General features: G+C 57.0%; 2 protein-coding genes across 5 annotated transcripts in view; one reads left to right on the forward strand and one right to left on the reverse strand.

Annotated features, from left to right (window-relative positions):
- The window catches only part of UIMC1 (ubiquitin interaction motif containing 1), a 37,769-nt gene extending 27,131 nt beyond the window's left edge, over positions 1 to 10,638 (reverse strand). Inside the window, exons 1-2 of one of the 2 annotated variants that reach the window (XM_035559578.1) lie at positions 10,211 to 10,638; positions 6,114 to 6,262 (exon numbers count right to left, since the gene is read on the reverse strand). In XM_035559578.1, the coding sequence (XP_035415471.1) occupies positions 6,114 to 6,254 (141 nt within the window). In that variant the 5' untranslated portion in view covers positions 6,255 to 6,262; positions 10,211 to 10,638. The remainder of the gene's footprint in view (positions 1 to 6,113; positions 6,263 to 10,210) is intronic. The other variant, XM_035559579.2, reaches the window with a different exon arrangement.
- ZNF346 (zinc finger protein 346) lies at positions 9,356 to 18,440 on the forward strand. Of its 3 annotated transcripts, none has more exons than XM_035559581.2 (8): positions 9,356 to 9,467; positions 10,488 to 10,842; positions 10,971 to 11,074; positions 11,665 to 11,763; positions 12,760 to 12,910; positions 13,841 to 14,080; positions 16,712 to 16,805; positions 18,144 to 18,440. In XM_035559581.2, exons 2-8 carry the CDS (start codon positions 10,782 to 10,784, stop codon positions 18,247 to 18,249), a joined length of 855 nt encoding a protein of 284 aa, XP_035415474.1. In that variant the 5' UTR covers positions 9,356 to 9,467; positions 10,488 to 10,781; the 3' UTR covers positions 18,250 to 18,440. The 3 variants fall into 3 exon arrangements, with proteins under 3 accessions (XP_035415474.1, XP_050569527.1, XP_035415473.1); XM_050713570.1 differs by having other exon boundaries at positions 9,358 to 9,467; positions 10,544 to 10,842; XM_035559580.2 differs by lacking the exon at positions 9,356 to 9,467 and having other exon boundaries at positions 10,707 to 10,842; positions 11,647 to 11,763.
- Positions 18,441 to 25,808: the final 7,368 nt, after the last annotated feature.

The following is a 25,808-nucleotide window of genomic DNA, read 5'->3' on the forward strand; positions in this document are numbered from 1 at the left end:
ACGACTCCGTCCGCAGCTGCGCCGTGCTCGGGGTTTTGCTGCCCACGAGCCCCACAGCGAATCGGCTCCGTCCTGCCTCACACCACCTTCAGCCCCTCTGTGCAGGAGGGGGTCTTCATGGTGGGGCAGTACTTCACTGCAAGGGGATGCTCTGCTTGCTTTTAAATGTCAGCCGTTTCTTCTGGCCGCTGCCCGTGTTTGTTAACCTGCGGAGTCCTCTGGACTGAACCTCAGTGCCGAGTTCTGCTCAGATGTCTCCAGCTTTAGCACTATCTGTAGATGTTATTAATGTATATCCACCACTTGCTCCCTCTTACAGATCATTAATGAGGGTGTTAAAACACACACAGACCTAATATTGATTCTCGTGGCCTCAGCTTTACATCTCCCCAGAACAAGCCTCTCTTGTGTTCATCACCAGCCTTGGCTGACAGTCTTTTAGCAGGACTTCAATCCAGAGACGTTACTATCTAGACCAAATTGAATTATTTATCCATGTAAGATTTTGCAAGACGTGCTATTAAGTGGTTTCCCGAAACCCTAATACATCACAGCTCCTACATCCCCTAATACCTGTTCACTCCTCACCACTGATTTAAGAGCCAGCTCCCGATGAGGCTGCAGCCAGCTCGGCCAGTCCGCACGCCCTCGTGCTCACGGCAAGGGATGTTTCCTTTGACTGACTCCTTCCCATCCCCATCCACCCTGGCTTTGGTTCCCCGTGTCCAAGACCTGCCCGTGGGTCTCCAAAAGGCTGCCTTGCAGTCGGAGTGTGTCCTGCTAGAAGACGGATGCCACCCACTTCTGAGCCTGCTTAGCTCCAGCTCTGCAGCTGAAATCCTCCCTCTTCCAGGGTCCAGGCACGCCGCCCTTCTCCACGGATTTCCAAAAGCTCTCCCACTCCCATCGCCCACCCCTTGCCCACCTGCGAGTTGCCCTGTGCTGCTGTGCAGTGGCAGCCGCTGCGCTGCCCCCGTGGGCGGCTCGCACCTGGGGAGGTGGGAACGCGCTGCGGGATCACAGCGGGACCGCGCCAGAAGCACGCGCTGGAGGAGGTTAAGCGAAAGCTCCCCCGCTCTCCCCAAAGTGCTGGCTAATGGTGCTAAACCTATTCCGCTTAAGAGAGGGGCAATTTAATCCTAGCAGGCTCTGCGAATCCCCGGCTCTTCTCTCTAGGCATCAATCTTCCCTCATCACTTTTGCACTTGCCGGAAGGTCAACCTGACACTCTCATCTGCAGCTCTCTTCCAGGGCACCGGCGTGATTTACGAGCACACCAAACTCACCACGGCTGCCTACGTCTGGGCTGTGCGCGCACACACGGTCGCAACGCGCGCTGCAGGACGGCACAGGGCTCGAGCACCCATGGGGCTCCTGGGGTACCGGCGGGCCCCGGTGTCCGCAGCCCCCAGCGCCTGCCTCTGCTCCCCGCGCTGGGTCCTGAGCAATCCCGGCGTTTACAGCAGCGGCAGGAGCAGAATTATTGCAGGACACGTGTTGTACGAGCCTCATACATTTGAGGAAGATGTTTAAATTGCTTAGCGGCGTTCTACTGAACAACCACGGTACAGCGAACTGCTGAAGCAAATCCAATTAATCCTGACGGGCCAAAACATACACACACATCTCAATTCCAAGAATTCTTAAATCTTCTTTAGTTTTAAAACCAGAAAATAAAACGTACCTTTTAATTAGGATTTATGGCTGTTTGTACCTCTGCTGGGAGACAGCCCCGCAGGCCCCCGAGTGCTCTGCATAAATGCAGGCGTGGATGGGAGGAACAGAAGGGGCCAAGAAGACTCAGGGAAGACAACCGGGCTTGCTCTTTCTGACCCAACCTTTTAATGCTCATCTGTCTACAAGGATAATAGGAACTCAAGGGGCCACTCAACCAACTGCCTTTCTAATAAGATCGCTAGTCCAAAAATAATCTTAATCAATTAAAATATTCCCAAACTGCCACCGATACTCTTAGTTACAAGGTCATCTCCAACACACAACTTCCAGGGGAAACTAATTATTATAGCTGAGGCGAGGTGGGACCTGCGCACCTCCGCTCTGTGCCGGCCTGGATAGGGTCTCTCTTCCTTTGCCGTCAATTTTAAGCATAAATGGCCAGAAGGAACCTGAATTCTTTTTCTGTGTATCGTGCTCTGCTGTCTAATTTACGATGCTCTCTTCTAAGCAGTTTCACTGTCAGCATTGTGCACGGATCAAGAAAAAAATGGATTTCCAAAGTTCCCCACACGCTCAGTGGAAGGCAGCCACTATTCTTCTTCCTTGGTTTTTAACCCGCTTGGTTTCGACAGACACCAGGAAATCAAATTCTCATTTTAAAAATGCTTTTGCACATACTTAAGAGAACCTGACTCTGCCAGCAGAAACAGATACAGCTCCACTCGCTTCTAAAAGCCCGTAAATGGAAGCCAGTAGCCAGCCTCCCACATCCTGCTCCCTTGAATCCACATCTTAAACCACAGAAGTCAGATTCAGGGAAGGAAAGGCAAGGCTACAGAAGAATGTCTCGATAGCTAACAGTGCAGACTGCAAAGTCAAAAGGTCTGGTTAATTTTGCTGCTCAACAGCAGTTGGGACCATCTAACAATAGGGCACAGCCAAACACCACACGTCCTGCATGGGAAATACGCAGATGAAAACCAGACTAATTTATTTTTAAAAGCTAATTAGATGTTGGAAGTGCCACATTTGGTTCTAGCCAAGGCTGCTGCTGAAATTAATATCACACCCTACTTTATTAGTCTCTGACTTCAGAATCTGTTTCTGCTCTGCCCTCTCTTTCAGCTCATTAGAACAAACCTGCTGGAAGCGGAGCCTGGAACAAGACCCAGCCGGGCTCCTGCCAGATGTGTAGGTTCTGACACACGGGGGGAGGCCGATGTAGAAAAAAGGGCTTTCACCAGGCCACGAGGAGGCTGGATTCAGACCCGCTGCCACTTCCACGGAGCGAGCACAGCGGCGTGGAGAAACCTCCCCAGAAGCACTCACGCCGTGCTCTCCTCCGGCACCTGGAGGCACAGAGCTGAGTGCTGCAGGGTGCTCCCACACGGTTCTGCTTCACTCAGAAGATGTTGGCAGCGAAAGGTGGGCACTGCCATCTTAGCAAGGTGTCCCCCAGGCCACGCTTGTCCTGGGACAAACTCCACAGAGCTGGCAGAACAGGGCAGGGCGGTGGCCAGGCAGCCTGGCCAATTCCCAAACACTCCTCTCCCTCTCTCCCCAAAACCTACATCATCTGACCCAGAACATCGACAAACACTGCTATTTACCCAGACCCTGAACATCTCCCAGCGGGAATACTCAGGCAAAGGGACGTTGCACACCTACGGAAGGCAGGCACTGGGCGCCGTGCAGAAGACGGCAGTGTTACCCTCAGGTCTCGTCACGTTCCCCAAGGGATGGTGGAGCTGGTGAGTGGAAGACCTGGCAGAAAGAGCCCGTGAGACTTCGTGCAAGTGGTACAAGTGGAAGCAGGTACTCCCACAGCTCTCTGAGGATCTACCCAGAAGAAATGCGTTAAACTACCTTTGTGTGAGTCTTCTCCAAGGTCCCACAGCAGGTCAGCGGCATTTTAGGATCCTCTGCACTGAAGACTGCAGATCTGTCAACTAAATTAGCACAACTACTGGGCCTCTGGCCATGCCCTACACTCATCCTCGAGCAGGCCTCCTGCTCCTTTTCTTCAGGAAATCTTGGGGGCCAAAGACAACCCAATTCAAGCAAGAGGTTCACGAGACAGAGCAGGACTCGCTGCGCTTGAAGAGAGCTTTGTCAGACAGTATTTGGAATATTGTGTGCTCAAGTGCAAGTGCATGACTACCCATCTTCTGTCGTGGGCAACCAATTCCCTGCAGGATTTAAACAGTCAGGGGAGACAGGAACCACTTTGATCATTCGTCGTGTCTGTGTTTTCAGAGAGGCAGTCAGCATAAAGGAGGTCATCTCCTCTTGCTTCCACAAAGCCGTAGCCTGTTCTTAATTTGTCTAACACCCCCTACACACAAAAAAAGAAGACTTCCCCGAGTCCAGGATTATATATAACAGAGATCAGAAAGCCCCATGTCCAGAAAAATTCCTTCTGATGCAGCTCTGCAGATGCCAGCATAGACATGAGCAAAGAAAGAGAATTTGGCAAAATAACATGGATGAGCTTGATAATCCAGCATGACTGAAAAAATCCTGGGAGAGGCAGTCTGCCAAAGATCATCAAAAGTGAGAAGCTGGAGGCTTTCCAGGTGCAGCTGCTACAAGATCTGCTGGTCTGGAAGCAGAACTAGGGACTTGTTCTATAGATACCTGCCAAGAGACTGCCAAGGAAGAAAGCCATTGAATCAATGATGCCCAAATTGTCCTTGTAGCTTTTGATTCATAAGGAACCATGTCCTAACAGATGCAAGATTAATTGAGAATGTATTGTTCTCTAAAATTGCTATTGATCTGAGCTTCCCACACCTCTTCTTGAACACATAACAAGGTCTTAGCAGAGCTAGAACAACAGTTACAAGGTTTGAAATTGAAATTCAACTTGATGTACGCTGAAGAGCTGCGACAGTTACAGAAGCCAGACAGGGCTTTTTTTGAGATTCCATGCAAATCAGATTCTTGGGTGGTTTTGCAGAAAACAACACTGCAAGAGACTGTGGCACTGGATCTGGAAGCCGATGATTCACAGAAAGAAGGAGACTGAACTGAATAACTCCACTCATTCAACCGACTGAACTGTTGTCACTTAAACAGAACCTAATTGGCTCTTTAATGGCCTCTCTGAGCATATCCTTTTCTGTAATATGACCGATTATGCCACCAGAATTTATTGTTTATAGACAAACTTACAGAACAGTCAGGGAGCCTAACCTTTTTATAGATGTGTTTTAAGAGACGTTTGTTTCCTCTTTTTCAGATACGTGCACATTGAGATGAATAATTGTAGGCAATAACAGGTCCTGATCTTTTATGTACTGCAGCATCTCTTATAGCCGCTGATTTCTTTTTTTTTTCCTCCTTATAGGTTTCACAATAAAGGCCAGTGATGCAGCAGACATCTGAAGTTAACTTAGCATATTGCAGAGCTAAGGGTTTAACCCCAATGAACTATTACTGCCATATGTTCCATTTCTTTCAGGGAATTTCCCAATGGAGAAGAACTCAGACAACGTGAAGAAAAAACATCCAATATCATTTGCCCTACAGCTTTTTACTGTTTATTTCTAGTGCTTTTCCCCTCCTCACATGATAATCGCCTTATTGTAGAGACTCATGCTGCAGATGTGGGAGCGAAAAGGACTTGATTTAAGATCTACAGCTTGAGAGTGAACTGAAATGCTTTTGAAAATGGTGGAATTACAAAAAGCAGCTTAGGATCCCAAATCACTGGCAAGACAGAGCAAAACCTCAACAGTCACATATGAAAAAAAGATTCTAATAATTTCTTCTTGTGTACCCCAAGCTGAGGACATATTCTCAGGGCTCTGGGTTTCTCCCAGAGGGGAGCTCTTGCACGCATCCCCAGCACCAGTGTAACAGGCACAAACGTTTCGCTATTTCAGGGCATGGCTGCCATTAATGCGATGACGTGAGGGATCAACGACCTAGCTGTTGTGTCGCAGCCAGGCACACCCACTCACAGTGCACCTTTACACCCCGTGGCAGTGGGTTAAAAACTCCGACTTCTGTAATTCAGGATCGGTTTACCAGACACCAGCTGTGTCAGAGCTACTCGCAAGCCTGAGTTCTGAATCATTTTCTTATCTATTTGCACATAATACAGAATCATGTTCCTCTGGCTTAGCTGGAAATCAATCAAATAAAAATTATGAAAAAAGATTTGTAAAGGGATTGAGGAAAGGTTACTTTTAAATTACGTTTCAAATTCAGTTCTGAGAGGATTTGGTTATCAAATCCCAGACTCATAACTCACCCTCACCAAGCGCACCGTTCATTTCCTAGTCAAATAGGATTTGATTCCCCTCACATGGAAGGGAAGGGACGGCACAACACACCCACACGAGGCCTGACCCCGGCGTGGGATGCTCGGGCACTCTCCCGGACCAGCAGAGCCCAGCGCAGGCCCCGGGCTCCGCAGGCTGACCACTGACCTCTCCATCGCTGTCAGATATAACGATAAACGCGTCCACAAAACTGCGCTTCTTCTTGGCGTTGGCCGGGCCCCTCTTCTCTTCCTCCCCATCCTGACCTCGAGAGTCAGGGCCCTCTGCGGGCTTCCTCCTCCTCGGCATCCTTCACCCTGAAACAAGAGGGACAGATTAAAAGCCATTTGTTTCCTTCTGATTTGGATTTCCCCTAATAGCCATCCCTTCCTACTTTTTTTTTCTTTCTATTTTTAGGCAAAATACCCCAGGCATTAGAACCTTATTACAAAGCGCGGTAGATTTAGCGGTACTGGGAGCCACACGCACTTGTCACCGCTCATCTCGTTAAGAATACTTTATTAGAGCTGATTGATAAAAGGGGTTTCAGGGGAACGGCAACGCAGACAAGAGCCACTCTGAATGCCCTCGCTCCGAAGCGAGGAGGCTTTCCTCTTCGCTTCCCCTGCTGAAGCTCCTCAGCAAACTGCTCCAAAGCAACGTTTCACAGCGGGTCTCCCCCCCCAAATCCCCACCCCGAACTTCCCCACACCTTCCCCGTCCTGGTGCAGAACAAACAGGGCTCCGGCAGTGAATCAAGCTGAGATGTGCACGCCAGAACGAGAAGCCGCAGCAGCGCAACCATTTGTCAGCTTTTACATCGAATAAAGCACGGGGGAGAGGCAGGCCCCTCAGAGGATGCTATTTCGCTGTCAGAGCAGCAGCCCCGGGGAACCAGAGCACTACGGAAAGGGAGAACACAGGCTGTGCCAGGAGGTAGGCTGGAAACGAGTCAAGGGGTTTATCTCGCAGCCTGGGCTTTTCAACGAGCTTCAGGCTCCGGAAGTCCTCTGCACAGCCGTGCCTGTGCCACCCGCTTAAAGAAGGCACTTGACAAGCAGGGAGGAACCCGCTGAGCATCATTAGCGCAAACCTGAGTGCTCGAGGAGCGGCACAATCGAGGGCAGGTGCCCACACAATACCAGGCAGTGCTTCAGCGACTCCTCTCCCTGCCAGCCCGCAGGCTGCTGGAGAGAGGAGCTGGCTGCTCCGATCAAAAGGGACTCAGACAAGAGGATCGGGAGGAGATCCCGGTGGGGGAGAGCAGCGGGGCGGCACACAAAGTTAAAGCACCCTTTTCTTCGCCTTCGACGTCTGCCGTTCGGTTTGGCAGGTAACGTGGAGACGACGTTCAGCGCTTCCCGAACCGTGCTCTGAAAGAGCCCGAGGAAGCAGGCTGAGCACCGGCAGGCTGAGCACCGGCAGGCTGAGCACCGGCAGCTCTGCCCGAGCTAGAACGAACGAACGGCCGCAGAGCGGTTTAGCGGCGAGCCCCTCGTTGCACCCCAGACAAGGCAGAGCTGGAGAAGCAATTCGAGCTGGCCGGTTCCCAGCCCAGTGTCCTTCCCGGGATCGTTCTGCCTTCCTTCGCGATCACTGAAATAGCTCAGATGCGCTGCTCAGAGCTCAAATAAGAGCAAGACACGGCGCAACAAAAGACCCCGCGTTAGCCAGTGCAGAGCCAAACCCTCTTCTGTAACACCGCAAGCTGCAGCCAGCGCTGCGTGTAGGAACACCAGGAAGCAAGAAGTCCAAAACCCACATTAGCACCGAGAACAGCAGTGTGCTCCTCCATCTACTGTCAGAGGCAGCAAGCTAAGAGCAAGAGGAGCACACGCACTGCCTCTGTGTTTTCTGCAGCTCGCCACAGCTCCCTTAACCTCTCGTCTCCCTTTCTCTGCAAACCCAAGCACGCACATGCGTAGAGACAAAAGATGATTGTCCTGGTGAGCAAGGACTGGCACCGAAGGCTTCCTGAGCCCTCTAAAGACAGAATCTCGTACAAATCGCACGCGCGGCTCCAGAAGCGACAGCGACCATCGCTGCAGCCCAGAAATGTTTGTTTACACGAAGGGGAAATAAAAACAAGCACTGCGCTTTAGAAAAGCATCATCTCTTGCAAAACAAAGCTGTTTTGCTCCAGCTGAGCTGAACTTTGGCTTTTGTCGGAAAATCCTTATTACACTTTCTCCATTTTTTTTTTTAATCTTTTGCTCCACACAGTTTCTTGTCCCTCTGCCCAGAGAGATGAACCAAGCCTCCCACCCAGCTGCTGAGAACTGCCCCCACAAAGGGAGTCCACCTAGGTGGAGAGCACTCCTTTATCGGCAGAGAGACACGTACGCAGGCAGGCTTTTCTGGCACGATGTCTGGTCCCCAGTACGTGAGCCTAGGCAGGGTCACTATTTTTGGAGAGAAAGCCTGTAAACCACTTAAACAAAAGCAAACAGCAACAAGCAACTGCCACGTTTTTTTGTTTTTTTTTTTTTTTTATTATTATTTTTAAATCCACTCTGGCATCACAGCTCCCCTCTATGCGATAGATCTTCTGCCTGATGCACTGTGCTAAATAAGAGATCACTGAGAAATATCAGCTGGAGTTATGATGAGTCACCTACCTCCAACATTTAAAGAGGAGAAGAAAAAAAATGTAAGAGATGTAACCACACAACTCCCACAAGGCTTCTGAAAATGAAGGGACTCGTGGCAAAAAGAGTCTCTGTAAACGTAACTAAGGGAACAAGACAAGTAAGAGATCACTTGTAGCTGTGCTAGTCTGAGGCTGTGAGTAGGAGAGCGGTAATAGCTTTTATTAGACGAGCTGATATAGCTGCGGGAAGGGAACAAGCCTCGGAGCACGCCCCCTTCCCCAGGTAAGGGAGCCAGGCGCACAAGCTGTGTTTTGCTTTTAGCACTCTGCCCAAGTACCTGCGGAGGGGACGTCTGCTCGCAGGTTCAGCGAAAAAGGCCAGCCTGCACTACCTAAACCTACCTTTGCAGTTCGGCTCGTGGACTCGTTTTCCAATTTTTCTCTTTTTACAACTTTGAATTCGAGAGAATTTCTTTGTAAACGCTCTGACAGCAAAGGTGACCTCCTGACAAGGGCCTCGCACGCGCAGCGCTTCTCCAGTCGCATTTTTAGGGATATCCTTGAAGATCCCCAACTTGTGATTATTTGTCATTTTCCCTCTCATCTATCATTTTGATGAATCAGAAAGCAATTACCAACAGAATAATTCTAAATCTTGACACTGCAGCTACAGACCTGCCAAGCTGTGACAGCTTGAAAAATGCTTGAAAACGAAGCCAAAAAATGAATGACTCTCATCCCCGGATGAGTTTTCTGAGCCGCTCGAGACACAGGCTGTCGCTTTGTAAACAACCCCCCCGCCTCCCGGGGAAGAGGCACGATGCTCGCAGGCAGCAAGAGCCCCGCTCGCACGGGTCAGCGCCGCACGGCTCCCCGCGAACACCAGCCCCAGCCCCTCCGCTCGCCCCCGCCGCACCGGGAGCGGCTGACGGGTCAGGACACCACGGTCCACAGCACCACGGGGTGGGGGGGGGACACGGGGGTTGTTTACGGGATTTATCCGTTCGCAGAAATGGGCTCTTCGTAGAAGGAACGCGGCGGAAGGCCAAGGCCGACCGCTGCCAAGCTCTGCGGGAGATGCTGCCTGCTCAGCTACCCAAAGCGAGCCCACGCCAGCCCCGCGGGCAGCACCCTTCTCCAAGGGGAGGCGTGGGGGGCGCAGAACCCTCCCCGCAGCACCCCGCCACCCGCCCAGGCCCCCCGTCCCCTCGCCCACAGGTGCCACCGCAGGGCCCTCGGGCACGGCGGGCGCTGCAGGGACGTGGCTGGGGCTGGGAGGAGCTGGGTGGGGGCTGCCCAAAAAGCCCCCCCCCCCCCCCCCGGGGAGGAATTGGGGCGTAGGCGGGGATGGGGTCGGTTATAGGAAAAATAAATCGAGGGGGGGCAGCCCTGGGGATGGGATGGAGGCAGCCAGGGGGCAGGAGCCGGCCCCAGCAGCGCTGCAGGGCCGGGGGGGGGGGGGCGGCACCGGGACCACTCCGCGGGGGAAAGCGCTGGGGCACGGCCCCGTGGGCACCCCGCGGGGCTGCGGCCTGGCGGCGGGGCAGCCCCGGGTCCGCACCGGCCCCTCGTCGGGGCACGGCCGCACACCGGGCCCGGACACCCCCACCCCACCCCCCCCCCGCGCCCCGCTGCCCCCCCGGGCCGGGCCGACCCCGCTCAGCGGGTCTCTTACCCGCACTCAAGTTGGCGGCGGAGGCCTCATTGCCCTCAACCAAGATGGCGGCGGCGGCTTCGCGTCACGTGGCCGGGAGGGGGGAGATGAGGTGAGGCGGGCGGCGCCATGTCGCGTGAGGGCGGCGGCGGCGGGGCTGGCAGAGGGGGGCCGAGGGGAGCGGGCGGCAGGGGACTCAGGGGACCGAGAAGATGGCGGGGACGAGGGGCAGCCGCCGCTCGGAGCCCCTCAACGGCTACCGGGGCGCCCCACGGCTTCTCGTGACTGATTTTAATAGGAAATAAACATCGGGGCGCGGCGTGACTTCATTCCGCGCTCCCCGCCCCGCCGCAGGACGCTTTAAACGCCGCTCCCGCTCCTCGCCCCGCCGCCTGCACCGCTCGGACGGCGCCGCTCAGCCCCCGCGGGGCCGTCACCGGCGCGCCTCCCCCCGCTGCCCACAACCAACATGGCCGCCGCGGCCTCCCTCCGCCAGCACGTGACGCCGCAGGAAGCCGCCTCCCCCCCCCCGCGCCGTTGCTAGGCGCGCGGAGATCTCGCGAGAGCTGCTGTGGCGGCGGCGGCGGCCAAGATGGCGGACGGGGCGGGTAGCAACGGGGACGCCGCGGCGCTGCCGGTGGGCAGGGAGGCAGGTGAGGGGAACCGGGGGCGGCGAGGGGAACCGGGACGGGGCCGGGGCCGGGGCCGGGGCCCGGGCCTGGGCCCGGGCCTGGGCCCGGGCCCGGCCGTGAGCGGGCTGACCGCGGTTGTGTGCCGGCAGTGGAGCGGCTGATCCGGGAGAACGGGCACATCTTCACCGAGGCGCAGTGCAAGGTGTGCAGCGCGCTGCTCATCTCCGAGTCTCAGCGGCTGGCGCACTACCAGGTGAGCCACGGCACCGGGCGGGACGGGACGGGACGGGACAGGCAGTACCGGGCCGTTCCGGGCCGTGTCCCGCTGTACCGGGCCATAACGGGCCATACCCCTAATGTGTCGGGCCGTACCGGACCATAACGGGCCGTACTGGGCCGTGTCCCGCTGTACTGGGCCGTACTGGGCCGTGTCCCGCTGTACTGGGCCGTACTGGGCCGTGTCCCGCTGTACTGGGCCGTACTGGGCCATATCCCTATGTACCGGGCTGTACCGGGCCATAACGGGCCGTACCGGGCTGTACCGGGCCATAACAGGCAGTACCGGGCCGTGTCCCGCTGTACTGGGCCGTACCAGGCCATATCCCTATGTACCGGGCTGTACCGGGCTGTACCGGGCCATAACGGGCAGTACCGGGCCGTGTCCCGCTGTACTGGGCCGTACCAGGCCATATCCCTATGTACCGGGCTGTACCGGGCCATAATGGGCAGTACCGGGCCGTGTCCCGCTGTACTGGGCCGTACCAGGCCATATCCCTATGTACCGGGCCGTGCCCTGCTGTACCGGGCTGTACCGGGCTGCCCCAGCCGCTTTCTGCCCTGCAGAGCAAGAAGCACGCCAACAAGGTGCGGCGGTACCTGTCCATCCACGGCGAGGACGAGCTGGCGCCCGGCAAGAGGATGAAGGTGGACGCTAATAAGCAGGTGAGGCAGCGCCCAGCCTTTCAGGTCCGTGACAGTGGGTCTCAGCTAAATGCTGCCAGGCAGCCCATGTGCTTGTGTGAGAGTGAGGAAAGAAAGCGGTCCTGGGAAGGGCTCTGTGCTCCTGTGGCTGTGCCTCGTCCCGGTGAGTACGGTTCCCGTTGCCTTATTCACTTAAAGGAACTCACGCTGCCTCTTATTGAAAGTCTCCCTGTGAATTACGTGGATAAAACAGGGTAAAGTAAATAGGAGCAGCAAATTCATGAATAACGAAGCCAGGAATATCATTGCACCTGCATAACATTTAATTTCATTACAAGTACTTTCAGGGTTCACAACTAACTGGACTCTTTCTGGCACAACTCTGTTTTTACTTATTTCGGTTTCTTCAGCCAGTGGCTGGAGCCTGTTGGTCAGCGAGAGGAGCACGTTCCACCCTGCCATCTGTCTGCCCCCTGACTCATTTGGGAAACAGAGTCTACTTTTATGATTGCTTCAGCTTTAATCCCTAGCCCTCAAACATTTGTAGCGGGGGTGGAGGGGGGGATAAAGGAGGGTGCCTTCACACACAGTGTTAGGCTTAGAAATGACTGCTGCTGCCTGCTCGGCCAGCATCGTGTTGCCGATGACCCAGCTGATAGTGGTGTTCGTGTTGCGTGGCTCACACCTCGTGGAGAGCAGAAGGCTGGCTGATCCAGTTCTGGCAGCCCCGTGGTTAACCTTGTCCTCAACCCGTACAAGCCAGGACAGCCAGCCCCTCTACCTAGAGCGGTTCGCTAAGATGACAAAGAAGTATTCTGAAGCAGGAAGGCTGTCCAGTCAATGGGAGGACAGTGCTGCACCATGGAACAGTCAAATTTCCAACTTCGCATCTCAGTGTCTCAGATTATTTTGTTTTCTTAAATGCCTTAGTGTCCTTTCTTGTAACAAGAAAGCTGAGCAAGATGACCTCCCGAGGTGCCTTCCAGCCTCAGCCGTTCTGTGGTTCTGTGTGCACAGGAGAGCAAGCAGGAAGGCAGCAACGGGGAGGACAGGAACAAGTGCTGCCCCATCTGTAACATGACCTTCTCCTCTCCGGCTGTGGCAACGTCTCACTACCTGGGGAAGACGCACGCCAAGAACGTGAAGCAGCAGTCCCCCAGAGCGGAAGGTATGACTGTCTGCAGTGCCTTCACATTGTAACATGCCAGCTAGAAAATGCTGCACGTAGTGATTCTGCACTGGGAAGTGTCGTTGGACCCCAGGTCTGAGCCTTTTTGGGTACGTGTGCCTGTGAAGCGAGGTAAGCCAGCAGTACACCTCCAGAGACTGCTGCTTCTCTCGGCAGCTTGCTTGGTAGGCTGGTGCCGACTAAAATCAGCATGTTTGGGGTGGTTTTTTTCATTTCTTGTTTGGGTGAAATGCAGCTTTCAGCAGAGTTGTACCCATCCCTGCGTGTAAGGAATGGGACAGAGCTGTTTTCCAGGGAAAGCTGTAGAAATATCTGTCACGGGATATGATGCTTGCTAAAAGCTTGCAGAAACCAAAGTGACCAGTGAAACGCCTGTAGGGTGAATTGGGCAGGGCTGCTCAGGTGTAAAGGTACAGCTTCTGTGGCTCAGGGACTTCTGAGCTGCAGATAGCTGGGGATTGGGATTGTGTAGCTGGGAAATTTGGGGCTGTGCTCATCCTGACCTCCTGCTTTGCCAGTGGTGTCTGCCACGGCCTGCTCTGCAGACTGTGCACAGCTAAGGCAGACCTCAGGCATGAGAGGAGCCTTGGGGAAGGGTGGCTGGACACGGGAGCAGTCTGGTGCACGCCTGCCACTTGGGTGTGAGAGGAGCTCTTGGGTATTTAGAAAGCTTCTCCCCGGTGTTCAGTGCCCTACTGGGAGTTGTGTTAGCATGCACCCGGAGTATTAAGGGAAGAGGTAGGGGTGACATCAGTTTGTCCAGAGTTCTTACATTTTCTGACTAGGTTTGCTTTTGGGGTGTTTGGTTTTTTTTTTTGTTTGTTTAATGCATGTTTTGGGGAAGTAAGATGACTTTTTCTTTTGCATCTGAGTTCTGTGACTGACCAAGGGTTTGGATTCACCCTACAGAAGTAGCGCCCTCACAGAAACATCCTGCTACGCTCCCCACCTCCACCGTGTCTTCTAACGAGGAGAACAAGGACATTACTGACCCAGACAAGTTCTGTAGCCTCTGCCATGCCACTTTCAACAACCCCCTTATGGCAAAACAGCATTACGTAGGCAAGAAGCACAGAAAGCAAGAGACCAAACACAAGCTGATGGCACACTACGGCCGAACTCCTGATGCACCGGCGGCGTCCTTTATGGGTGAGTTCTCAGCAAGCAGGCGAATAAATAGTTGCAGGGCAGGGTGGGAGGGCAACACCGTGTGTCTGACGGGTCTCTGCATGAGAGTCCGTGTGGAGGGAGCGGGGAGAATTGCTCACGGTCTCACAGGATCTTGATGATGCACCGGAAGATGGATTTGGTTGATATCGTAACCCCCTGGCAGCAGGAGAGGTTTTAGACTGTAGCTGCTTGTGGCGAGCTCTGGGTTGGGTTTTTGCGATGTTGTCTAATCGGGTACGTGTCCTTTTTATTCTCTGTGCGGATAGTCCAGGGATTTTGGCCAGTGCTGTTTCTAGCTAGGTGGATTGCATCCAAAATGGAAAGATAAAAGTGGCATTTGATGCCTAAAAAATGCCTTCAGAGGGGACTAGCCAAAGAAGGAAGAAATAGGTTTTACTGCACCTGCTGCTTCAAAGCGCATGAAAGCCAGAGAGATTTCTCCCTGAATGCTTTCTGCCTCTGTGTGGGCACTTCATCTGATGAACTAATGCAACTCTCCAGAGCAAGCAGGAATGTGGAAAAAATTGAGCTATTAAGGAGGAACTTTAGGCAGACAGTTGAAACTCATTTGGTTTGTGTTCTGTTCCCTGTGAGTACTTCTGCCTGATGAAAGCCTTGGAGCCCAGTGAAAGCATTAGGAGCTCGCAGTAAACTCCCTTGTTCCTCCCAGCAGCCTTCTGTTGGAGCAGGAAGTCTAGTACCTGCCGGATGCTTAAAGTAAATGATAAGCAGACAGATCACCTTAAAATCTTCTTCAAGAGCTTCTTTCTCTGTCATAAAATGCCTGTAAGCAGAAGATTAATTACGCTAATTCTTTGTGGGCCACCTTTAGCTGCTGGTAGCACTTAGGAGAAATGAGGCTCAATTATCCAAGTAATATTTGCTCCCACATCGTGTAGTCATGTGGGAGATGGAAAAGGTGCTTCGTGTTATTTGTGTTATTCAGCCGCTCTTTACTTAATTAATGGGGCCTGATCAATGGTTCCATTTTATCGTGACTCAGGCTCTGACGGGGTCAGGAGCCCCGGCCCAGGCTGGGTAAGCGGGCAGTGCTGTTGGCTGTGTGACTGATGTCCTCCGTGAAGTCCTCACAAAACTGGAGTGTCTACGTCCACATCGCCATGGCACTTCAGCTGTTCCAGGCAAGGTTTCCGAGCCGTAGCTGCAATGTGAGGCTGCTCTGATGTGATGGGCTGCAGTCGGGGACGTGTTTCCCTGTCTCTGTGTGCTAACAGCCACGCCAAGCTGGCATGCCAGCACAGTTCTTCCCAGAACAAGCCTCTTGTTCTTCTCTTATAGAATTGAGCTCAGACGCTGACCTATACTTTTGTGAAGAGTTTTTTTGTTTTTTTTCTGAGCACTGCTGTCCCTAAACGTGCCCTTGTTGGGCTCTGAGTGGCAGCAGGTGAAGATGTGTCGCTCACAGTGCAACACCCAGATACTTGTCTGCTTAAAGTCCCTCTGGGAACCATCAGTGTAGGGTGCGGGGGCACAGCGTGAAGTACCCGGCACACACCTCATTGTCAGATTTTCAAGAGAGAGATCTCGACCTGGATTGTGCAGGGAGGTGGGTGTGAGGGCTGGAACAGCTCCTGCGGGTGGCACAACGTCCGAGCCTGGCTGTTTGGGGAGTTAAATGGCCCACTGGAGTCTGAGGCCTCCGTGGTGCAGCAGCCAGGTGGGGAAGTGTCTGCTGCACCATGCGTTGTGTTTCTCACCCGGTGATGCTGCTCTGCACCCCTAGGGTGAATGTCCCCGTTCCCCTTAGGGAAGTGTTTTCTTTGTGAGACTCCAAGGCAGAGCCCTCCTCCGGGGAGCCTGAGTTCAGGATCATTTAATGTCCTGGGGACAAGTGCCAGGATTTTCCCCTGTTACGGGCTTTTGTGGTGAACTCTGCTGCAATGTTTGCTTGTTTGCTATCTGTGACCTCCAGAACTTTGTGTAACATGACAACTCCAGCTGGAATCAGAGCCATTGATCTGTCTAGTACAACTATTGTTGGAGACTTTTTTTTTTCTTCCAGTTAACTGATACACTGACTGTAACTAAACTGCTTGCGGATAGAGTTCAATATTCTCAACTGGCACCGCAGCAAGGCTTAGCAGAGTGCTGCATTGTGGAACCTGATGTTGTGTATAATCTCCTCTGGCTGCTTTTTTGTTCTTGTTATTATTATTGAAACGTGTTGAGCTTACAAATTAAGTATCTCCCTTGGTTTCTGTTATGATGAGACAGAGCAGGAGAAGTGGGCATTTGGGGAAGAAAAAAAGTGGAGTTGCAGAGGCAGTGTTTGGTCTACTCACGTTTTCACCTCGTCTGATGCTGTGAACTGGTTATAGGAAAGGTGTGTTTGTTTTTGTAGATAACAAACCCGGGCTCTGCCCGGGGAAGGCCTGCTGGCTTAGTGCTTCCCTCCTATCACCGACCAGGGCCTGACCAGTATCTGGTGGGGTAGCTGGGTTCTGTGACCTCCCTGTCTGGTCAGGCCATTGATTTGCTACTCGTCTTTGTTTAGCAGGGGTTTAAGGCATCGAGTGACTGATTATCTTGTTTCTACCTCAGGCGCCGGGTTGTTGGCTAGCTGTGTGTTAACATTGATGTCTGTTTCAGCTGGGAAGGGGTACCCGTGCAACACGTGTAACATAGTTCTCAACTCCATAGAGCAGTACCAGGCTCACATCAGTGGCTTCAAACACAAGAACCAGTAAGTAACTTTCCCGTTAAGTGTGCTTCCACCCTTGTTGAAACAATGTTTGGGGTATAACTTAAGCGCAGTTTTGCACGTGTATTTCAAGCTGACTCACAAGCAGACCGATACAATTTGTGCAAGCTTGTGCTGTTTGTCCTGGAGCCAACTAACTGGGTAGGTTTACATCCCCTCAGCCTCTTCGGCAGCTCCCCCTGCAGACAGCTCGGGGACGCTGCTGTAGTAGGAGCGTCCTTCGGTTGTGTTTGGTTCTCAGTGGTTCAGGGCAGCATGGATCTTTGCAGCGAGCGCATCCAGCCTGACGCTTCTTAAACGCCATTTCTGTAAGAACCAAGATTTTAATTTAATTAAAGACTGTCTTAGTGGAGATCCACTTGCCATTCTAGTCTTGCTTTTAGAGTTGCAGCTTTTTCGAGAGTTGCTTTTTTAAAATCTGGCATGTAGTCAGCGTGCTCCAGAAACCGAGGCTATATTTCTGAATTCATTCTACAGCTGGGAAGTTAAATATTGGCATCCCCTGCAAATTATTCATCTCTAAAATTTAGACTGCTAGACAGATGATTAATACCAAATGTACTTGCTCTGGACACTGTCAAAGTTCTGCTCTTTAATTTCAAAGCCTTGCCTTAAAGAGGGTCAGTAATGGACCCCTGTTGGTTAGACAGCTTCTTAAAGAAAGAGGCATTAGGAAACCCTACCTGTAGTGGTGATAGACTCCTAGCTAGATTTCCCAGAGGGGCTAGGAGGAAAACTGGGATCTTTTGTCGTCTATCTGTGGAATAACAGCCCCATTGCACCCTGTCTGTGGAGTACTTGGTTGGAAGACATAAGCTCTGCCTGTTTCAACTCTTGAACAGCGCAGCAGGATCAGTGAACGGCAAAAACCTAGCCTGAATTTAGCCTGTTGGAGAAAGAAACACTGAAGATGTTCCCCGTGCACACACACAGCCGTTCCCTTTAAGGACATGGATGTTGTTCCAGTTTTTCCAGCCAGACAACTCCCTTTCAGAAAGCTGCTTCTGGATTTAGCTGCTAAATGCTGTTCCAGGCCAGCTTCTGCAGGCTGAGAAGAGCCAGGATACTTGCCTTGTAGTGGAAGCACTTAACGGTCCTTGAGCTGTGCAATAGCTAATTCTGCCATGTTAAAGGTGTCTGTTTACACACACAGTAAGGAAGCACTTGGAAGCTTTTCTGGCAAGTGGTTGACTTGTCTGTAGTAGGTTGTTACTCCGCTGACAGCCGTGCTTGCTGAGCAGTGATGGCAGCTGACAGATTTGAGTGATTCTGACATTTTCCTTTGTCTGTTCTCTCCCTCTTGCTCCGTTCGACGTCCAGGATGCCAGGAGCAGTGCCGGTTGTAGGACCCTTCCCACCACAGCAGTACGTCCGGGAAGAGTCGACTGCCCCAGGAGGCTACAGTTATTTCAGCCAAGACTTCTAGAGCAAGTTGCAGCACTGTTCTTGGAGTTGTGTTGGTGGCCCAAGAACGCACATCCTTTGCCAGCCCACAAAGGTTTCATTATCCCTCTGGATAAGCAAAGCCCTACCCTCCTGTATGCACCCGTCGAGCAGAACGGGGACTGAATCTGTCCAAAAAAGGATCCAGCTGGAAGAGACTTGGTAGACAGCAAATACTTCACTCCCTTAGAGTAGTTTTCATTGTGTAATTGCTTCCTGTAAAGGTGGGTGCGGTGTGAGAGGAAGTGTGTATCTGGTATAAGGAGGGTCTGGCAACAGGCTGGCAACGGCCACCTCCTCCCTCACCAGAGCAAGCGGTGGATTCCTGCACCTGGAAGGCCAGCATCCCGCGCTCAGAGGTGTCTTTTGCTGGAGGAGAACTCCTAGACCACAGCAAGCAGTGCTTACACGGCACGGATGGGGACACTCTGCGGGTTGCCTGGCTTTTTACAGGCCCAAAATGAGAAGTGGCAGTGTAGCATCCCATCGTGCCTCCTCTGGGCAGGTTTGTGTGCAGATTTTCATGAGCCACTGATTGCCCTTAGAGCCTTTCACAGCACTGCAGCCGTTGGTTCTGGAGCTCTGTTGTTTAGGTGTCTAACAAGTAGTCATGATTTCTGGTGTACAGCTTGCCGCTAGTGGGAGCGGGGGCTGAGAGAGGAGTTGGAGCTCTTGGCTCTCCAGACAGCTCAGCCCTCTGCTCTGAGGATTTCCATGTGGAAGGAAGTAACTGTTTAGCCTGGTTTCCTATGGAAACAGGTGTATGTGATGATTCACCATGTGTGTCTTTCCCCCCTGCAACTTAAACAAATTGCAGCCAAACTTGGCAGTGGTGGCGATCTCCAAGATCTAAACGCGATCAGCAGGCAAAGGTTGAGCAGAGCGAGGTCGCTTCACGTGCAGGCCCTGACAGAGTTTAAGTGCAGCATTTTCCCTACTGCCAGCAAAATACTGTGGGGGAAGAGAATTTTAAGGAAAAAAAGAGAGGAAACGAATCTAGATACAATAGAAGACCGTAGTATAACTTGGTCAAATTGTTAGCTGACTCAAAAACTACAAATCCTCTGGAAACCTGCCTTCGTTAGTCCTTCATTAGGCACTCCTTGCCCAAGCCCTCTCCTCAAAGCTCTTACATACTTGTACCAGCCTGGAGAAGGGGCGTTCTGTATTTCAAACCCGGGAATTAAGACTGATGGTCTCTTCGTGGTGCTAGTGTACTAGATCTGTTAGAAAAGCCCCCGGAAGGAAGGGCAGGCATCTGAGACTGTTGTGCATTTTGGATGAGTTCTTTAGATGTTTTGTCCTTGAGCTAAGGCATTGTCTGTGCTTCGCCAGCCCGCCACGAGAGCCATGTGTGTCGGGCTGGCCTCGTGTTCGGTGCCAACGCTCCGAGTCAGACGCTCTGCAGCTTCGTCCCAGCGTCGGTGCCTCTGTGGAGCTGAAACTTTGCTAGCCCGTGGCAAACACCCTGTTGTTTTCCCTCCCTGGGGCAGAAGGCCGGGGATCTGGCCCCTCCTGGGGCTCCGTGGGGCTGGCAGAGCGCTGGGGACGCGCGGCACGGCCAGGGTGGGCTGAGCGGAGCCGCTGCCTCCCGCGGCAGCTGCTGCAGGGCAGGCTGGGGCCCTGCGCTCCCCGCGCTGCGTTCCAGGGGGAGCAGCTGCCGCCCTCGCGAGGCCGAGAGCCAGGCCGTGGAGGCACTTCCAAAATCCAGCGTGCGCTGGTCAGGTTAAGCAAGGGGAGAGAGCTGGTTGCTGATCTCCGCACTTGGAGCGAGTGCCTTCCCCTCCCCGCTCGAGGCTGTGCATGAGCTTTGTTTGCCTTCACCCTGCGCGGAATCTGCCATCTTCCCCTAGGACAGGCTCCTGCTGGTCTGGGTTCGCCTTCCTGATGTTTTCCGCTCTTGTTCTACTGCTGAGGTCTGACCTTAGCCTCCTGCTTGAGAGGGAGTCTCTTTTAAACCTCGCAGGCTGATCAATGAGCAGAAAATTGTGATGAACTGAAGGACGCATTGTGTGCTGGGTAGCACCGGATGGCCTCCAGCGCCGATCTCCGCTGCTTAGCTCTCGTCTCGCCGTGTGAATGCAGGTGCCTGCTGGATGTGCTGTGCATTGACACCACGAGGGATCCATTTCCAGCACTGCCCAGTCTGGTGTGTCACTGCGCTGTGTACCGACAGTTTTGCCTCCCCCTGTACACGATGTTTATGTATCTGCTGTTTCCCTAAGGTGAAGCTCTCCAAATAGAGTGTTTATTACTACTGCTGGGTGCTGTCTCTCTGCAATAGCCCTTCCTGTTTTGTTTTGCCATACTTCGAACAACAGGACACACACACACCTTTGAAATACTCGGGAGGGGTGGGAGGCTTGTGTTCCCAGCCGCCCTCCTCAAGGCTCTGCTGTCATCCTAAGGCCCCTGAGGTCTGCACAAAGCCGGTAAGTGCCTTCCTCTGTGCTCCTCTGGCAAGTCAGCGTGGCCTGGAGCACGCCAACGTCACCGAGGGGAGGACAGGACAGTCTGGCCCCGGAGCCTGCTGGCACCCCTGCAGGCTGTCGTGCGGCTTGCTTTGAAAACATCCGTGACAGCCACGGGGCACAGGACCTTTTCCGGCCCTCCCGTGGCAGCGCAGGAGCAGGGCGATGGCAAAGCCTCCTGCCTCTGCTTGCGCCCCTCACCGCACCCCGGGGCACGCACGGGGGCAGAGCAGCACAACCTTCAGCTGCACCCCCTGCCCCGCGGCCCTTCCTGCAGCACAGGGCAGCCGGCTGGGCTCCCCGGGCCTGCCCGTCCTGGTCCCCCGTGGGCAGGGTTGTGACGGAGCACGGGGACGGTGTCCCCAGGCACGGCGCAGGCCTTGTGCTGGCGCTGTCCCCAGCCACGGGGCAGTGCAGGGAGGGAGGGGCTGCGTCTGCCTGCTGCAGGGCACGGCTCGGCTCTGCCGGGGCGGCGTGGCGGCAGCTGCCAGCCTGTCCCTTGCTGACCCCGTCCCCTCCCCGCAGCAGGGACGTGGTGTTTCTTGCGGCTCCCGGCCTTCCTGTGGGTGCAGGCGCTCCCCGAGGCAGGTGCAGGGTAGGAGGAGGACGTGGGGCTGCCTCCGTCCTGTTCCCATGCTCTGATCATTGAACCAGAGGGGTGCCAAAATCACAGGTGGCCTGGCCCTCTGGGTGCATGCTGCCCCGGCTGCCCATCAGGCTGCTCCAGGGGGGCCCAGCAGCCTCGCTCCCCCCGCAGCCCCCAGCTGGTGGCTGTGCTCAGCCAGCTGTGCCTCCCTCTGGCTCCATCCTGCTGCCAGGCCTGGCTGCCACGCTCCAGCCCTCCCCTCCTGCCCTGCTCCCTGCACTGCAGCACCCGGGGGCACCCTGCAGCGCGAGGGGACGGCAGCTGGGGCCAGAGCGCTCTGTGCGCCGGGGGAAGCTGAGCCCAGAGCGCGGCCGTGCCCCCACACCGCTGCTGCCGCCAGCGTGCCTCCCGCCCGGGGCCCCTGCGGGCAGCACCTGGCCGTGCCGGGGCTCCGGCTGCACACCACGGGCCGAGCCCAAGCGCCTTCCGTGCTGGCAGGCAGGCGCGGGGCACGGAGCCACCCCAGCCACATCCCCGCGGAAGCGCCGCCGTCCCCCGCCTGTGCCCGAGCCAGCTCCTTGGAGCCTGCCGGTCTGCGCAGCCGGCTCGTCCCCCGGCACGGCGCGTGGGGCTGGAACCCCGGTCCCCCCTCACCGGGGGAGGAACGCAGCCCCCCGTCTGCAGCCCTAACCGCTGCCCTCCCTTGTGGCCCCGCTGTCTCCAGCAAGTAAATCAGGTGCAGATGTGATGTGGAGGCAGGGCCGGGCGCCTGCTTACCATTAGGGGCTGGGATCGTGGGGGTGGCCCTGCTCCTGCCTCGTGGCACCCCGCCGTGGCCGTGTTGCTCATGGGACGAGCATCCAATGCCTCGCGGGGGGCAGAGCTGGCGGGAAGAGTCCTCCCCGCGGGACCTGGAGGCCTGGTTTGCTCAGCCCATGGATGGGCAGTGGCGCCCAGCCTGGTGTCTGGGGTGTGCAGCGTGCTGCAGGGGAGCAGTGCCCATCCCGGCCCATGTACCCCATCCCTGTGCCTGGCACGGCTGCACCCAGGGATGGGCATCTCACTGTGCCGCAGCGTGATCCCTGCTCACCCCGGTAGGGACACAGTGCCCGATGCTGCGGGTGCTGCTGTGCCACGCCGGGAGCTCACCTGGGGCACCGCGTCCCTCACCGGCAGCCCCTGCGCCGGGCCCCGCGTTCTCACCTCCCCAAAGGGAGCAGCGGGTTCATGTTTGCCAAGTTCTGCCTGGTTAAACCTTAACCGGGCTGGGTTGCTCCATCAGTCCCTCCCTGTGGGAGATAAGGATCAGCAGGATCCCAGCGGGACCGTGCTCGGCTCCTGCTGCAGGGTGGGCAGCGGGATGTGGGGGAGCGGAGGGATGCGGCCGGGCTGGGCACGGAGGCTGAGCTCCTGTCCTGGCCCCGGCTCTGCAGGGCAGGCTGCGGGGCTGGGACCCGATGTCCCACATCGCCGTGCCCTGCAAGTGGCCAGCAGCAGCGAGGTGGCTCCTGGCAAGGCTGGAGCAGGACCTGGCCCTGCCGGAGCGCCCTGCCCGGCTCGGCTGATAAGAGGCTGCAGGTTGTGGCCGGGGCCGTGAGGCTGCCGTGTGCCAAGGGCAGCGGGGCTGGAGGGAGCCGGGAGCCTTCGCACCGGGACGGCCTGGGGCTGGCGTGCGCCCGCCGTGTGCTCGCGGGGCCCCGCTCCCTCGGCGTCCCGACCCCATGCACATACGGGGTGCTGGGCTTGGGGAGCCTGCGCCCCAAACAACAGCCGTTCAGGACAAGCCAAGAGAAACTTCCAGGAGGAAAGAGCCCCCCGGGCTCTGGCCCCCCCAGGAGCCACCGGCCGCGCGCGCTCGTGCTGGCCGCAGGTGCGACCGCAGCAGGAACGGCGGCGAGCGCTGGGGCCAGGCACAAGGGGCGGCTGTGTTCCCGCAGCCCCGGCTGCCTTCCAAGAGCAATATTGTTGGCACCAGGCAGGCTCCCTGCGCCGGCAGCGCATACACGGGCCTTTCATGAGGGGAGCAGGGATGATTTACTGCCTGGAGGAAGGGGCAGGGGTGGGAGGATGGAGCCCCCTGCGCCCAGCCCCTCGTGCGTGCTCGCTGCTGCAGGGCCCCGCACATGAGCGAGGCCGTGGGTCCGGCTCGGTGCATGCGAACAGCAAATATCACCTCTCCTGGGTCGGGTTTGGGGCAGAGTGCGTCCCCCTGCCCCGTCTGCACTGTGCCCACCTCTGGGCACTCCCTCCCCGGTCACCCTGCCGTGTCCAGGCTCTCACACTCTGCAGCGCGGTGCCCAGGGGGCCACGCACCCCTTGCAGTGCTGCGGCTGACGGGAGCAGCCCAGGGAGCAAAGGGGGGTGCAGGGGCAGGGCTGCCCCCATGGCACGGGGAGCCGGTGCTGGCACAATCCCCCCTTGTTGAGCTGCTGGCGTGGCGGAGGCCGTGGTGGTGCTGCCGGAGGCGGGCGGCAGGCGGTGGGCCGTGCTGCCGTGAAGGGCTTTTTGTTTGCCTTCAGTTGCTGTTATAAATCAAGCGAGGCAGCCCGAGCCCCCAGCCCCGCAGCAGGGAGGGGAGCAGCTCCCTGCCGCCCGCAGCCCGTGCCCCCACCGCCCGGTCTCTGCGGGGATGCCCAGCATGGCACGGGGCGAGCTGCCAGCGCGGGTCCCCTCATCCTGCTCCTATCTGCCCGCCCTGCTCTGTCCCCACTGCAGGGACCTGGGTGGGGTTTCGGGTCTCTGTGCCCATCCCAGGCTGTGGGTCCCATGGGCTCCCAGCTCTCCTCCAGCATTCCCAGCACTGGGAATGATCCCTTCCCGCGCTCGCCCCGATCTCCCCTGGGGCTCCAGGGTTTCGTGCATCCATCCGCTGGGATCTGCTGCCCCCCAGCCCCTCCGCACCCAGGCCTGCCCCGAGCTGGGCTGCCCGGCACTGCCGGCTCCGCTTCGCCGAGGATTTCCGTGTCCTCCCACTCTAGATGTGGTTTCGGTTCGAATCGAGCTGAACCCAACATTTTTTCCGTGTTTCCGGCACGCCGCGAGCTCTGCGGAGGCGGCTGCTGCCCCGTGAAATCGATGTTCCCGTCCGCTCCGCGTGCCGGCAGGAATGCACCGCGCCGAACAGCTGCCGGGGGCCGCGGGGGCTGCTCTGTGCTGCTCTGCGCCCCGGGGTGGGGGCGGCACCCCGGGCGGGGGGCAGCGCGGGGTGGGTGACACCGCGGGTGACCGTGGCACCGCGCAGCCCTCGTGTGACACCACCTCGTGCCACGCTCGCTGTTCTCATGCGCCGGAGCCGTGCCCTGGCCTCGTGGCCCCGTGGGATGGGGGTGACATGGGGGGACGGGGGTGGCCGTGCCCCGCTCACAGCAGCACGGGGCTCGGGGCAGCGCAGCCCCACACCGGGCTGTGAAGCCCGCAGCCAGCCTGCAGCTGCGGGAGGGCTCTGGGGACCGGGGACCGGGTCCCCGTTACCGGCAGGGGATGGAGGAGGCGGCCGGGGGTTGCTCGCGGTGCCCGGGGTCCTCCCGGGGGTCCCCGTGCGTGCAGCGGTGGGGGCCGGGAGGTGTTTATGGGCCGGATTAGGGCCGCCCGGGCCCCGGCTCGCAGCCCCGCGGTGTTTTTACGACGGGGCCTTATGGGCTCCTAATGGGGGTCACGCACGGCCGCTTTATGGCCCCGGCAGCGATAAGGCGGCGGCTAATTGCGGCGGCACCAATTAGCCCGCGGGTGCGCTGCCCTGCTGCCGGGAACGGCGCCCGGCAACGCTCGGGCACGGCTCGGGCTCGGTCCCGGGCTCGGTCCCGGGGGCGGGGCGGGGTCGGGGCCGCCCGCGGCGCGGTGTAACCCGAGCGCCGCCCTACAAAGTGCCCGCGCCCGCGGCGGCGGCAGAGCGCGGCCAAGGCGGCGGCGGAGCCAGCTCCAGGCCGGGGGCCGCCATGGGGACGGGGCGCTGAGCCCGGCACGGCCCGGCACGGCACGGCCCCGGAGGCGGCGGACTTTGCCCGGGTCCTCCCCGCACCGCGCGGGCGGCTCCGCCGAGGGAGCCGCTCACCGCCGGTAACGCCGCGACCCCCTCCCGCGACCCCCCCAATCCCTCCCCACCGCCCCCATCCCTCCCGCGACCCCCCACCCCATCCCTCCCCGCCGCCCCATCCGCGGGGCGCTGAGCCCGGGACCTCTCCCCGCGCCCCCCGCTCCTGCCGTCCCCTCCCCGCCCCCCCCCCGTGTTAAGGCTACGGGCAGGGCCCCCCCCCCCCCTCCTTTTTCCCAGTCCCCTCCCAGGTCCCCAAACCCCCACAAGGTCCCTGCGGTCGCGGGGACTTGCGCTGCCCCGCTCCGTCGCGCCGTGCCGTCGGGGCTCCGCGCAGCCGCCCGGTCCCGTCCCGTCCCGTCCCGTCCCTTGCCGGCTCCGGGCGCGGCCCGGCTCCTCCCGGGGGCGCGCAGCCCCCTGACCGCGCTGCCGCTGCCTTGCAGGAGGCCGGCAAG

This window comes from Cygnus atratus, chromosome 14, assembly GCF_013377495.2.
Source record: "Cygnus atratus isolate AKBS03 ecotype Queensland, Australia chromosome 14, CAtr_DNAZoo_HiC_assembly, whole genome shotgun sequence".
In the NCBI taxonomy this organism is placed as follows: domain Eukaryota; kingdom Metazoa; phylum Chordata; class Aves; order Anseriformes; family Anatidae; genus Cygnus; species Cygnus atratus.